Source organism: Eptatretus burgeri, chromosome 15 (genome assembly GCF_056783735.1).
Source record: "Eptatretus burgeri isolate ZD-2024b chromosome 15, Ebu_testis_v1, whole genome shotgun sequence".
Lineage (NCBI taxonomy): Eukaryota > Metazoa > Chordata > Myxini > Myxiniformes > Myxinidae > Eptatretus > Eptatretus burgeri.
This window is the reverse complement of record NC_140975.1, coordinates 23,413,061-23,429,297: the sequence shown is the minus strand read 5'-3', so window position 1 is coordinate 23,429,297 and position 16,237 is coordinate 23,413,061. Positions and strand designations below refer to the sequence as shown.

At 40.2% G+C, this 16,237-nt stretch overlaps 1 protein-coding gene across 1 annotated transcript in view; it reads right to left on the bottom strand.

Moving 5' to 3' along the window:
* Positions 1–1,730: 1,730 nt before the first annotated feature.
* LOC147011741 (solute carrier family 22 member 6-like) overlaps positions 1,731–16,237 on the bottom strand; it is a 29,011-nt gene continuing 14,504 nt past the window's right edge. The window contains exons 6-10 of the mRNA XM_085856341.1: positions 12,451–12,566; positions 11,982–12,196; positions 6,145–6,253; positions 5,789–6,001; positions 1,731–3,240 (exon numbers count right to left, since the gene is read on the bottom strand). Of these exons, the coding sequence (XP_085712467.1) occupies positions 3,156–3,240; positions 5,789–6,001; positions 6,145–6,253; positions 11,982–12,196; positions 12,451–12,566 (738 nt within the window). The 3' untranslated portion in view covers positions 1,731–3,155. The remainder of the gene's footprint in view (positions 3,241–5,788; positions 6,002–6,144; positions 6,254–11,981; positions 12,197–12,450; positions 12,567–16,237) is intronic.

Sequence of the window (16,237 nt, the reverse complement as noted above, 5' to 3'; positions counted from 1 at the left end):
GGACGATTTCGCAACTTTGGAGTGGCCTTGACCTTGACCTTCAATCATGTCAAAGGTCATACCATCGTGCATCACTCATCGACCCTTACCTACATACCAAGTTTCATCAAGATCGGGCGAATTTCTTTTTTGACCGTATCACATCGACGATTTTTTCCAACTTTGAAGACACATGACTCGATAACCAGGAAGAATTTCAAAAAATCGGCCTGACCAAATTTAGATATTGCTCCATATTATCAGAATCCGAAGGAATTCCGAAGATCGGATCATAAACGGTGGAGGAGATAGATTTTAAAAATGGATGATTTCACAACTTTGGAGTGACCTTGACGTTGACCTTGACCTTCAATCGGGTCAAAGGTCATACCGTCGTGCATCCCTCATCGACATCTACCCACATACCAAATATCAAGAAAATCGGAAGAAAAAAATGGGGACGTATGGACGGACGGACATTGAGACTGGTTTTATTAGGTCATCTCGTTAAAGATGACCTAAAAAAGGAGTGAAGAGTTGATGAATGGAGTCGAACAAACAGAACAGATAGTGGAGAAAATAAAGTAGAGGGGAGAGAGGAAGTAAGAAACTCGGTGGAGAAAGTTGAGGGACGGATTGAGGTTATGATTCACCTCTCATCACAACATGCAGTGCCATGTTCATCCCGAAGTCTCCCGTCCATCCCTAACCCCATTGGGATGAGAGAATGGAGGAGGAGGAAGCCATTCTGTCCATAAAAATCATCAAATTCAATCCTTCTTCTTTCCCCCATTCCTAAATGGTCACCCTATAGTCGAAAAATATAACCCAAGCCTTTGTCTTCAGCCAAAATCCTTAGATAGTTTCTGTATGTATATCTTTAGATAGATAGTATATGCAGTTTCTGTGATATTAGTCAGCTTCTACCAAAAGCACGCACCCTGTCTGTTTCTTGTATTGGTCAATTTACAGGAAGCTCTCTGCGATGGCAAAATCTTCCCTTGGATAATCGCAGCTTATTTTCTCACTGGTTATTCTCACTGTTAAAATGAGCTTGGATGAACGGGCAGAGAGCTTTGAACGTACATGACATGACATACAAAGGTACAGAAAAATAACAAAGAAATACCAAAATTGAAATGCCTGTACACTTTTTAATGGTGATCAATAACTTTTGCTCAAGTAAAACATCTTTTACATGATCGATGTAGTGCAATTGGAATGGAAGCAAAATCAATGATCAAACATATTGTGGCCCTTTTCATTTCAGTTCGGCCAAATTTACACACACACACACACACACACACACACACACACACACACACACACACACACACTCACACACACACACACACACACACACACACACACACACACACACACACACACACAAACACACACACACACACACACATACACACACACACACACACCTTATAAAGATTGATAAATAGAAAAAAACATAATGCATATTACAATTGAAAAGGAAGCTAAACAAGACCAAAGCAATGAAACATTGAAACATTGTAGCCAAAAAAAACAATAAAGCTGATACAGAGGAAGAAAGTCATGACAAACACTGTAAAACACTTAGTCTAGTTCTCCCCAAGAGTAAAATTCCAAGAGGGGATATTTCATTGATTACATTAAAAATAAGAATGGTTGTTCCCATTTCCACTTATTGGACATATGGACCCCTGTGAACTAAACCAAGCTATCCTCAAGGTATTGTTTTTGAGAAAAAGGAATTCTATTTTTGGGTTCCAATTCATTTCCTGATGAACAACGATTGGTATGTACTTCAAAGTTTTGTTTCAAAACTGCAACTGAGATAAAACGTTTTTTTTTTGACCCTGAAAGTTAATTATAGTAGACTTAATTTGGTGCTGCACATGGGTGGAGCTATCTATTTCTTATGAACGTAAATGTGGAATTTTTGACCCTCATCATTTTATCTTGTTTTTATTTTTGATGAACCCTCAACTCCCGACTCATCCCTCTCACACCACACCCGATCTCCAGGTATACGTAATAAATAGACAGTCTGCTTGCCCAGTTTGCTTCTCAGGGGACTTGTATCAAAGTGAAATAAACGAAGGGTATATACCTGATGCTTTTCGGTAACTCCAGTGTAAGCAATTGTCGATTTTTATCAAATAAGGAAATATTTTTTGTGCTTTACACTTTATTTTGCTTTTACTACCCTTTCTGAAAAAAGTATTGTCACCGATTTATATTTATGTTAAATTTCCTGACAATGTCTTATCAGCTGTTTCAAAGCAACATTTGAAAACTGCAATTAACATAACCGAGTGTCTATGTGTATGAATTACATATATAATACACACAAAGCACCTGTGTGTCACACACACACACACACACACACACACACACACACACACACACACACACACACACACACACACACACACACACACACACACACACACACACACACACACACACACACCATTCAAAAAAGAGTAGCACAAGGTGTTTGTGTATGTGTGTGTGTATATAGATATGTATATGTGTATATGTGTAATTGTTTTTACTTCTTATGTAAAGGTGCTGAAACTTGAAGAAAGCGTTTGCATATCTTGGACTATTGTCGGTATTTTCTTTGACAAACTTTAACCCCACCCCCTCGGGAAATGAATGGGAATGAGCCAAGACATAATCTCTAATATTAGTGACCGTCCATACTCTATATCTGTCATAATGGTGGAATCTCCCCTTCCCTTTCCCTTTCTAATTTCATCTGTATTATATAGCCAGCTGACCAAAGCATTTAACCAAATGCTGTGATCATATTGAAACTATTTGATTTTTAAAATTATCAACCTGATATAACACTCGTACTCTGTGTTATCTATGCTGCAAACATTGATGTACTGTAAAGACTTCATATAAAGAGACTTTAAACTTGCTAAGTTTAAAAAATAAAATAACCTAAAAGTGAATGGTGGCAATAGCTGTGCAAATTGTCATATCTCATCAATGAAATATTCAAGCAATGTATTAAACTAACAGTAACCAGGTTAGTGACGTGGTCATCACATGCACTTCCACCAAAACGGGTTTGCACTGTAAAGGTAGCAGCAATTTGGCATTGCACATAAGAACACACTGATCTTTTGGACCAGTAGCGACAGGTTTGGCTGCCCAGTCTTCTTTCAAATGTGACTCTCTTGTATTGTTTTTGGAACAAGTAAACTGGTCGCAGCAGCCTTTTCTTCATTCGCTTGTCGTTTTGACTTTCTGCTTGGAGGAAAGGGACAAGGACTGGCATTATTCATTGTACCAGAGATTCCTTCTTAAGAACAGAAAGATTCTATTTTGCAAAACGATTTCATGTTCGAAGGTTGCTCGAGATTGGTAGTGGACAACCAGCAGCCCACAAGACGCAAGCTGCATCTACCTGCGGTCATCCCTGTTTTTGCACTTTACATTGTGTACGATCCCTTGAAATGCTTTTCACAAAAGATGATCACCCAGAAGTCCCATTGAGTAGTATATTTATGACCACATGATTTTTCTTTTGGATTGCTGCATTTCAATCGTTAATTACATTCATGTTTATACAATGCAATTTATGACTTTTTAAAGTAAAATGTGTCATTTTGGCTTGTAATTGTGGTAAAAAAGGGGGGTCTTGTGGCCCTTTGAGCTATTTGAGTGAAGGACCCATGACCCTTTGATTAACCGGTTGTTTTGATTAACATAGATTAACATCAACCCTCTTCTGGTAAAAAAAAAAAAACATCTTATGTTCACCTCCACTCATTTGTTCCTTTTTTTTGTCCTGCCTGTGAAACCAACTTCCACATCATCTTCAATCTCATTCTTCCCTCCAGGTCTTCCAGCTGTTCACTGACATCTGACATCATGCCCAATCCAAAACCTTTATCTTTTTAACCCCCATTAAACCCTCCTAAATCCCTCCTAATTTCCCAGTTTTTCCTCCGAGAACCCTTGTCCGTGTAAGGGTATTTTGAATCCTATTTTTGGCTGTTACATCCTAATCCTTTCAGCGTACTAACTCTTCCATGAGCTTCGACTATGCATACAAAAAAACCATGATGTCAACCTAAATGCAGACAGTGCAGCCAACTATCCTAAAGCACAAAGTGATCTGAGATTGAGGGCCTTGCAGCCTCACTTACATGAGAGATGGGACACCAGGAAGGCTGGCTGGTATAGTCTAACCACCTGGGGCATCGAACCTGTTTTTATTAAAAATTGTTTTCCCCTTTTATTTTGTATTCACTTTTTAAAGTCATCTCTCTTTTTGTCACAATTCTGTAAACTCATTTTTGACACCCCATTAATGATAATTGTTATTATTTTGCATTCCTATCGGTATGATGTTTGTCTGTGATGTTTTCTCCATTATTATATTCTCCTTTAACAAATAGTTATGCTTTGCACTGTTAATGAGTTGTTAATTTTTTTTTTAATTGAATAATTAATTCTCCAAAATACAAGGCACGTGACTACTTTCACCAACGAAGGTGAACAGAGGTTATGTTTTCACCCGTCTGTTTGTCTGTCTGTGAGCAGAATATCTCAAAAAGTTATTGACGGAGTCAGACGAAACTTGGTGGACACGTTGGGTATGTGACAAGGACTAATTAATTCGATTTTTGTGAAGATCCAAATCGGCATACGATATTTTTTTTTTAACTTTAATCATGTGATTCTTCACCATTGAGAGATGGGGCCAAAACAATATATGGCATGATGTTTCAAAAGGTTGCGGACGAGTTACGACAAAACTTGATGGATGAGCTTAGTAGGTGACAAGAACAAACTGATTAGATTTTAGTTCAGGTCCAGATCCACATCCGGCCTATCAATGGGATAAAAAAATGTAAAGTGTTCAGCCTGACAGAGGCATGCATTCCACTGAGTGCCGATCTAGTCTGTGTATGTGTGTGTGTATGTGTGTGTGTGTGTGTATGTGTGTGTGTGTGTATATATATATATTATATACACACACATGTGATTATACAAGTCATTTTTAAAGTATCGTAGAATTACAAAAATATATTCAAAAACTTACAAAAAAAAAAAAAATGGTAATTTGCAACATTTAATGTAAACAATTGATGTTGTGCATATTTAATTATATTTTGTCGACATGATATGATAAATAATGTGGTATTGGCAAAGCTAAATACAATAAGATGGTGTAATTCTCAAGTATTGTAATCACCCATCATTGATTGATTCCTCCCATTTAGTTGACCATGAGTTATTTATCAATGTCTTGTGGTAAAATACTATGACTGTGTATTGTATTAAGATTGTAAAGCTGAAAGTGATTGTTTCGAGATGTTCTCTTCACTTTTCAGAGGTTGGCAAAATGAGTGCCAGCATGCTGGTATCCTGTGTCGGAGTGGCGACCCGTCCAGAATTGCGCCCAATAGCCAAGGAGACTGCTTAGGTAGTGCCAACGCTCTATACCAATGTCTTCCTCCTCTTCACTTTGATTGCAGTAGAAACCCAATTTTTTTTCACATTTGCTTTAAAATACTTAGTGGGTCCATTTGAAATTTACAGTTTGCAAATATAGTTCCATTCTTGCATTTAAACACATCAGACATCGAAAGTATTTTAACATAGAAATATCTCTTTCCACCACACATTGTTTCTGACTATTAAATACTGAATGCATTCACATTTAGATTTTCTTTTCAAATGCAGAGTTTGAGGTCCAGGGAAGAGCCGCACAATAGAGGGTGAGAGGTCAGAAGCCTGTTTATCATTTAAAGTGAATAGTAATCAAATTGTCTCCAAACGGTACCTCATTTTCTGGCACTTCAAGTCCTCAATGGTATCTGCAAGTGGCTTGTTGAGCATCTCTGGCAGCAGAAAAGCCACCAGTCCTGCAATCAGGGATACGCCACCATAGATGATCTGTGGGAATAGGGGGTATATCTCTCCAGAGATGGTCACCAAGGGTGCCAGCATGCCTCCCACTCGTGCCATTGTGGATGTTGTTCCCATTCCAACTTGCCTGCAAATAAAATATATTAAAAAGTGCAACATTCAGGTTGACCATCCATTTTGAAATTATTTAATTTCTCAATATAATAACGAATTGTTGGTGTGGTGTCACTCTAAGTGTCTTGAACACGACAATTGCACTGCATTGCTTGCCTGATAACTGTCGGATAAATTTCACCTGCTACCAAAAATAGCGTGTTAAAAACCCCGGCAACAGCGCCTTTTCCAACAACGGCGAAGGATGTACGCAGCATTTCCATATCTGAAATGCAGTGGTCAAAGGGAGAAATTGTTCACGAGATTACATTTTGGTGATGAAAGCAGAATAATAAACATTATTCTTGAAAGCAGATAAACACATCCTTCAATCAAACTAATTTTTAATGAAGTGAAATAGTGGAAAAGTTTTGAGAAGGGGAAGAAGGTGGGAGGTTTGGGGGGGGAGGGTTGGAGGTGGAGATTAAATAACTGCTGTCAGCACTCATTAAGTGACAAGCTGCCATATCCCAAAAGATCATGGACTCATCTGCTGTCAAACACAAAGAAGTAAAGGATCATGACAGCTTCAGTGGTCGCCAAGGCTTGTTTTGATTTGATGAGGGCTGCGAGCAGCCAGCTATTTTGCACACTTCCTCATAAATAATCCAAAAATTATGGGCCCACCTGAGCTTCAGCAATAAGTCGTTTATATTGAGTAGATGTTGGTGTGAAAAGCGAATGTGTTTGTGAAAAACCGTGTATCTCACTTTAAAAAAAAAAACCCACAAATCTTTTTAATAATCCTTACTATTGCTGGGTACTACCCCGAGCAAAGAGTTTGTGAATTGGGCACATGATGTTCCATGTCAGTAAGTAGAGTGGTCCACCAAATTATGGAGGTTTCTTCTCCTTCTGGGTTGGTAGGCAACATTTGTGAGTGCCAAACATTGTGTAATATTGCAATATTGGAGGGGGTACGAATTAGGTAACATGTTAAGTAAGCATGGTCCATGTGTTTGTGAAGATTAGAACATTTTCTGTAACCAGAGACCCGTTAGAGTGAAGTTGTCCTGTTATCATGTCGATGTGAGAGGGACAAAGTTGACCGAGGCATTAGGTAGGAAGCGTAATTCGTTTTTGTTCTCTCTGTGAATCAGGCAAGACACCTGGCAAGGTGAGAACGGGTTGGTACCAGAGGATAATTTTAATGTTTGCATCCCGTGTATGGCTCTTAAAACCTCACCTCAGCCTCCGATCACGAGACTCCATGACATCAGTCAGTGCTGTGATGGCACCATGGCACAACTGTGTGTCACATGGGTGGCTGAGCCGGCTTGAGAGGAGGGACACTCAGGCATGTGGGCATGGCTACGGGGGAGGTGATAAAACAGACATTGCTGATCCCATCGAGCAGAAGAACCTCCCACTTTTCAGTCCACCTCCAGTCTAAGAGGACAGCTGCAGCTATCTTTCTTGAAGAGTGACTGTTCTCTTTTCTCAAGATTGTACATTGCATCATAAATAAGAGATGGAGACCTGGACGAGTCAGTTAAGCATGAAAACCAAGCATTCCCATCAGCATTCCCACATAATGGCAAGCTGAGACGGGATGAAATCTCAATGAGAAGATTGCTTGGAAGATCTGGTCTCTCAGCAAGAGAGTGCCACTGTTCCCACTGCAGAGGTCACATTATTCTTGATGGGGCTACCATCGTTAAAGAGCAGGTTGCGGGTCACCAAACATATTCTGAAAAATTATCAATATGATTATATGTGCATTAAATAGGTCGATGCAAACTATTGTGGTTGCCTAACTATTGGGAAAATTAATGAAATTTAACTCCGAAGTTGATATTTCTCGAGGCTGTTGGAAAAAAACATCCGCGTGCCCATATATGGATGTTGACGTCACGTTCTCCAAAACAAAGTGGACGCTCACTCACTCATTGAAGAAGTGTCCAGTTCAGCGGGCCATTCTTTCACTTTTTTTGAGCTTGCAACTGTCTATATTATCCTTTTTTATTTTGAATTATTGTAGAACAAAGTTATTTCGATATTTGTACATCATGCCTCGTACGAGTGTCGTCATGTTTTGCGAAAATGGCTGGAAAATGGGTAATCACTCCCACCGATTCCCAAAGGAATCAAACATTCACCAGCAGTGGATAAGATTTGTACAAACCAAACGGGCGAATTTCCGCCAAAGAAAACGGGTAAAGAGGACCCTTTGGATAGACTTGTCATTTGTGGTGACCATTTCACAGCCGAGGATTACGAAGGCATAAACAAATCTGATCACCACTCTGTGAATACGAGTTGTTGGTTCACAAGTTCTCCAGATACTGCTCTGTCACAGAATCAATTGTTGAGTTTAAGTGAGAAAAACCTTGAAATGTATTCTTAAAGAGTACATGGACAAACACACAAATAAACGTTCTGAAAAACGCAAGCATGAAAAAATTTCTCAACAATTCAACTTATTGTTGATTAAATTACTTTTTTTAACAGCATCAGCAAGTTGGGCTATTTCATTTCAATTGTAAAAAATTGATAAATTTTCCACTTTTCTTTCTAAATTTGGGAGAATATTTCCAAATGAGCAAAACATGTTTTGGTATTTATAAGCCACAAACAGTCTCTTCAAAGTTGGGGTTTGTTCTTACTGTTCACTTTCACTGGGGTCAAGCTCAGCTGTCAGAAAGACTTCAATGCCAAGGCTACGGTGTATAATATATTTGGGTCCATTATTGATTCATTCTATTTCTGACACTTGAGTGACTAGAGGGTTAAAAATTATTATATCAAGTCACAGACGAATCAAACTTTACATTATTTTATGCATCGAACAAGAAAATGAAAATCTACAAACCAATCTGTCTGGTGGAGTCTGTCAGTGTGAACGGCCGGGCAGCCAGTCCTGCCACTTGTACACTAAATAGGCTGTTTTCTGGCACTTGTAAGTGGCTCAAATTTATATGGCTCAGGGCCAGAAACTCCATCGTATAAATTCCCATCATCCTCCGACTCGTCCTCGGCAATATCGGAATGAAAACACTCAATTTCATCGCCGCTGAAATCACTTTCTGATTCGCATCTCGCCGTTGTTCACACGCTGTTTCCGAATGTTCACGAAGTTTTCGGAGAACTTGATGTCATAGCATCTTCGGTAAATTCCGGTCTGTTTTTCGATCACTGACAAAAGTTTTGACTTAAAAGTTAATTTTAGCATATTTTGAGTTTCAAATGTAAGAAAATAATTGCCCAACAATTATTAATGTAATTACAACCTTCGAATCACGCAAAGTCATCAGCGACCCAAAACCTGCTCTTTAAGATCCTGTGACCTGGCCCTGCCAAAACATTTGATAATTATGTAACCCAAGTGTTCCTGCCATACATCGATTCTCTACTGCAGCAAGCAAGCCGGGTAGATGCCACGTGCAATGGGTACCTGCCAGAGACTCTGAAAGCAGGTGAAAAAAGCAAGAGGGGAAATGGAATTTTGAGACATTTTTGAGCCATGCAGTTCAGTTCCTCAAAACTGGAGTGAGTTTTTTTTTGAATTGATGACAACAAGGTGGATATATTCTCATTCTTAGCAACTTGAGCAGCAGCCACGGATATCATAAAGTAATGTTAAGTTTGTGTGGTGGGGTAGATATTACCTTAGAACAGATAGAAATGTATAGAGTAGTATGGTCCATGGACGAGTCGTTAGCTAATCTCGATGTAATTAAGTAGGGAAATGTAGCTTTAGGATTGTCTTGTTTGAGTGTGCACCATACACAGGGTGGTGCGTGGTCATAATTAGTTCGGGTTTAAGGTGAAGGAATCATACATGGAATCTTTTGTAATCCCCTGGGTGAGGCACCAAGGTGGGGCTTTGGCTTTAGGAAAGTGAGGAGTTTTTGGAGGAACGGCGTCCTCGGAAAGAGAAAGAGAGAGGAGTTTTGAGAAAGGGGCAGCATTGCCCAGAGAGTGCGGGGAGAAGTTTTGATGCCTCCCAAGGGGTGGAACTTCATTGCTTCATGAGGAGAGGGGATTTTTGGAATTGTGCTCTTGCAAGAGGGACAGGAGAGTTGGAATTGTTCCAAGAAAGAAGGACATAAAGAATCTCCGCAGTGAGGAATGGTTTTGCCTGCCTCCTCCTGTTTGTGCCTGGTCTGTGTGCCCTGTTCATCATCGCCGTTCCTCCATGTTCATTGTCCCTGTTCGTGCCTGTTCGTCATCCCTGTTCCTGTCTGTTTATCTATCCTGCCCATGGACCTGCTACCAGCTCCCTCCTCATCCACCAGCAGCTGAGGTCTAACCCAAGTTTCAAGTTTTCACCACCCCCCCCCCCCCACAACCACCATCTGGGAACAAATCCGGTATGTGGCGCCAAAGGTTTCATAGTCCGCCATCCCCGCTATTGTGATCACCATCCCCCGTTATTGTGTTTGGGAATAAATCCTTTTATATCAGAGTTAAGAGCCTCATGTGCTTTCTTGTGATTCCTGCACATGCAAAGCCCCCATTAATTAATGCAGTCAAGGGGAGTTAAAAGCTGTTTGGTCCATCCGTTCAGTGGTCGAGGTTAATCAGCCATGAACATGACAGTAAGTAATCAGCACACCACACATCACTCAGATGTGCTATGTGTGCAGCCCCAATATGTGTCAGGTCTTGATCCAAGCAGTCACAATGTGACTAATACACGAATCATGCTCCTTGTGGAAGGTGCTGTGAAGCCAGGGAATACCAAGGTGTTAATACATACAGTTGACACAGATGTGGTTATTCTGGCAGTGATGAAAGCCCAGCGTCTAAACATCCCTAAGCTGTGGATTGCTTTTGGAACTGGGAAGAACTTTCAGTTCTTAGCATCGCACACAATGGCCATGGCACTGGGGCCTGATGGGAGTTTCAATGCTCCATGCCAATTCAATGCTCCACTCTGCCAATGCTCCATGCATTCACTGGGAGCGGCAGTGTCATTTTTTGGAGGTATAGGGAAGAAAACTGCATGGGACATTTGTGAATCCTGCAATGAGGTCACATCAGCTTTCTGTGCTTTGAGTGCTACACCAGAGTCCATAAAGGATTGGCTAAAGGTCACTGCAGTGCTTTGTAATCTCACTGTATGACTGTACTAGCAGAGGAGTGTGTCAACCACGCTTGCAAATAGCTCTTCACTCAGAAGGGTAGACGACTGGATCGTTTTCCCCCACCAAAAGCAGCACTCATCCAGCATATGGAAGCTGGCAACTGCTGGCCCCAAATGATGACTGCTACTCCCAAGCTTCCACCTCCAAGTGAGTGGTGGTGGAAAAAGAAACAAGACAAATGTGGATGGGACATGTGCTGGACAACTCTTCCACAAGCTACTAAAGCTTGTCGACAATTCCTGTGATGCAGCTGCAAGAAGGGCAATCATAAGTAGTGGTGCAGGGGACAGTGCATATGCTTCAAGACAGCTCTCCAGTACACTACTGTGTGGGCTCGTAGTGGAGAATGTGCTACAACCCGATACATTAAAACAAAAGCAAATCTTTTATCGGAGATGTTTCGTGGGAAGCAAATCATTTTGTTTACAATTTTGATTACCTTGCCCATGCACACAATCTTTCAGTGAAAAAGGACATTGTCGACCTCTTTAGAAAAACAGACCATTAGCATTATCTTAAGCTATATCTGTTCAGCAGTACGAGTTTTAATAAAGTGGAAAATGCAACTAAATCAAGTTTTGATGCATAAATGCCTCGTAATCGACGACATTTGGTTAAAATAAGAATGGAATTGTGGGCGTTTAGAAAAATGGTGGCCGTTTCCCTCACATAAACAATCTGTCATGGTCCTGTCGCTGAGAATCTTCCTTTGGACATGCCCTATCTGTGTGCCAAATTTGATGCTTGTATTATTAAAGTCACAATGCTTTCACATATCCGCTGGGCGAGACGTAATATGATTGAGAAGTAAAATACATGAGGATGCAAACAATCTTTGAAAAAGGCACAAACAGTGGTAGAAACCTGTGGGTATGAAAACGACAGCAATGCAGGTGCAGCCAGCAAGCAGCAAGGGAGTTCCTGTCGCTGCTCGCCTGCCAATGAGGCTTATCATAGCGAGAACGATCAATGTGGCTGGGAAGTCGACGGCAGAAAAAATGAGCATCAGTAAGAAGATATTCACCTTGAAACCCTGCAGGTTCATGGCAACGCCGAAGTAACAAAAGCTTGTGGCAAACCTGCACAAAAGACCAGAGTTCAGATTATCTCCATTCCAATAGCAACCAGATCAATAAACTTTCATGAATGAAACATCTTTTGCAACGGGCCACTTCACTACAACTTAAATCGTTACTAAATCTCAGGAGGAGGAGGTCAAAAAAAAGGAGAAAAATCGACCAAATTAAAACGTTTAAAAAAGCTGAGATTTCATTACACTGCAAACAAAAGTATTTATCGGCTTTACGGATCAAGCTGATTTAATTTAACTTACCAGATCAAGCTGATTATGAATGTCCGTCTTCTAAGTTCCACCAATTTGAGGAGATGAAAAGCTGTGTATGTCTTTTTTGATGGGGCTGAAGAGCTTTCCATTGCTTTTTCTAAAACCTTCATATTGGAAAAAAAACAAGTCATGCACAAACACAAGCAATATATTATTACCAAAAGCAATTTGTAATCTGCTTAGTCTGAACCAATGCTGTTTTGCATTTCAGAACTCTCAACAATGTATTTTCTTATCACAATTTAATTTTACGAAGGTGGCGAAATGTTGGTTTGAGCACAGCAAAATGTTCTCTGAGCTCAGGCAACGTTATTACCAGCTCGGCCAATATTTATAACAACTCATACCACAATCAAAATTCTTACTCGTGCAGTCAAAATCAATTAAAAAAAAAACAACTTATAGTACATTATGGCCAAATGTTTATACTAGTGAATTCATTAATGGTAATGTAATTTATTGGTGTATCAACTATCTTATAAATACATTGAATTTGATTCCTCTATACTACTTATGTATCAGTTGTATCAATATTGCAGAGTGAAATAGCATAAAACTAGAGTGTATACACTCTGCCAGGCTGAACAGTTTGCATTTTGTGTCCCACTGATAGGCCGGATCTACATCCGTACCTTAACTAAAATCTAATCAGCTTGTTCTTCTCAACTATGCAAAATCATTCACCAAATTTCCTTCAAATCTGTCCGCAATATTTTGAGATATCCTGCTCACAGACAGACAAACAGACAGACAAAAGGACAGGCAAACAGACAGAGGTGAATACATGAGCTCCGTCCACCTTCAGCAGCGGAGGTAATAAAGAATGTATGACTTTTAAAGGGTGGAAAATGGCTCAGGCGGTACTACCTTTTATTGTTATTAATTAACAAGGATTTTTAGTAGAACACCTAAAGGGATAGTGGTTTTGGAAGAGGGTGGCAAGACTAACAGCAGAACGGAGATGAAAAAGACTCAGGCCACCGACCTGTTTGTGATGAGAAATCTGGATTTCTGCATCATATACCACCAAAGTAGAGCCCTGCATAATGTAGTAACAGTCCATCAACGTAGGACCTGACATCTATAACCAGTCGAGAGCCTGGCATAATATACTAGCAGTCAAACAACCTGGGGTGCAGAATTTAGTAGCAATCTAGAGGTGTTAGGTAAACAATATCCAACCCTGCAGAATATAGTGCAGCTCGAGCAATTTCGGCCACTCCATAAATTATATAGGCAGTCGAGAGGTCTGAATATTTTACTCGCAGTCAAGAACAATCGAGAGACATACATAATTTCCTATCAGTAGCCTAAAGAGTAATCAAGATCCTGACATTTATTAGCAACTTAAAGACCTGCATAAATAACTACCAGTCTAGAGTCCTGCATGATGTACTAGTAGTCGAGCAATCACGAGCCTGACATTTACTACCATTCTAGAGAAATCTAGAACCTTGCATAATGGACCATCAGTATAGAGCTATCTCTATTCTGATATTTACAACCAGTCTAGAGCCCTGCATAGTTCGCTATCAGTATTCCGCATATCTGTAGATTCAAGCTTCCCAGCAAAATGGTGTCTGAGTTTATGAAGGCTGCCACTCCGTAATCCAGTGTGTTGCGGTCACCATGCCATCACACATCATGTGTGTGTGTGTGTGTGTGTGTGTGTGTGTGTGTGTGTGTGTGTGTGTGTGTGTGTGTACTAAGTTTCCTTGTTTGAACCTGTTGGTGGTGTTAAGGTACTTGTGTGTTTTTGCTTTATTCTGTTAAAGCAAAACCAGGCTTAGTTTTACACTCATGATGATTCAAATAAGGAAATTGCTAAACAGTAAAACTCACATGGAGCGAGATCGACGGACGTCGATTTATAAGGTTATTTACGAATGGTTTAAACAACCTCACAGTGAAGGTGTACCTATTTCTGGCCCACTTTTGTGTGAAGAGGCTAACCAATTTCATTAGGACCAGGAAATTAGTGAGCTTTGTGAGGTTTTATTTTTCCTAGCTGGTACCAGAAATGTAATTGCACCATAGCGTTCAATATGTGCAAGCAAAAGTGGTGAGAAAGTGTCTGCAGACAAAGAGGCCGCTGAAAAGTAAGTACGGCAATGTAAGCACTGTAAATAATTACGGTAAATATATTCATAAATAGATGTGCTCCATATAAATAACATAAAAAGTGCATTGGGTATTCAAAATCACCATTCTTAAAATTAAGAAATGTTAAATATTCTAAAATTCAAAAAATTCTGCAATCTGAATATTGTTTGCTCCGAAGGAATTGAGATTTGAGAGTTTCCACTTTGTCAATTTGTATGAACACAGCCAAAGTATGAGCAAGGGGCAAGGCCTGCAGCACAGAGGTATCTATTCACATTTGCCATCTGCTGGTGAAACATAGGAAACCATTCACCGATGGTGATGTCATCAAGGAGGCAATGACGGTTGCTGCTGCTGACGGTTGCTGCCGACACTGTGCTGAAAGGACTTTAAAAACAAAGAATAAATTACGACAGCCATCAAGGGCATACCGCTTGGCACTTCAACAGTAGCCAGAAGGGTGGAATCGTTGTCCGAGGACGTGGCCCAGCAAATCAGACTGTGAATGTTTCTCACTGCAGTTTGATGATTTAGTAGACATGTCGGATATGGCCCAGCTGATTGTTTTGGTTCGCATGGCATTCAAAGACTCAACAACAACAAAGGAGGACTTTCTCACTCTTTAGCCACTCAAAGAAAGGACAAGAGGGGAGTATGTCTACAACGAATTCAAAGGGTATGTGATTGAAAAAAACACATTCTGATCATGAAACTGGTTTCAATTACCATCAATGATGCACCGGCAATGCTGGGTGTCAATGCAGGTTTTATTACACTTCGCAAAAATTATCCTCAATTCCCTTCCTTTGTCAATGTCAATTACCACTGTGCTATCCACCAACAAGTGGCAAGGTTATTGACTTTTCTCATGTAATGACAGTTGTTGGAAAGATAATCAACTCAAATCATGCCAGAGCTCTGCTCATTATTCCATAAGCTTGATGCCACCGACAGTGAGCAAATCCTTCACACCGATGTGAGGCGGTCAAGTTGAGGAAAAAGTTCTCCAGAGATTTTTTAGATCTGATCCCTCAAATTGACACCTTTCTTAAATCAAGGAATGAGGTGCACACCGAGCTGTCAGATAATGCGTGGTTGCTCGATTTGGGGTTTCTTACAGACATAATGGCAAAATAGAACGAGTTGAATCGCAAACTGCAGGAGAGGGACCGAAACTTGTCACACATGATCAGTGCAGTGAATGTGTTCAAGTTGAAACTGAGCCTGTGGTCCTCCCAGTTTAAAGAGCAACGTGACAGAGCACTTCCAAAATCTGGAGAAAATCCTACAAAATGTCAAAGAAAAATTTTGTGACCACCTGAACGGATTGGAAAAGGAATTCAACAGACGATTTCAGGAGGTACACAAGATCGAACAAATCATTATTTGTCTCAAATCCTTTTCTTCAAGTGGACATTGGACAACTGACAGCAAAATTTCGCGAGGTGTTTGGACAGAGCAGTGGACTTGACACGGAGATAATCACTGTGCAAAATGATATACGTCGAGCTGAAACCTCGGTCAAGGTCAGAGGTACTTATTTTCTCTTCTCTCTGTTTACAAGTCCGCAAAGACTTTTGGGGACTTGTAAACAGAGAGAAGTATCCTTCTTAAGGTGGTGAAGGTGAATGCCTGCTTTGGTAGGCCTTCACCTTCACCTAAAGAGGGTACA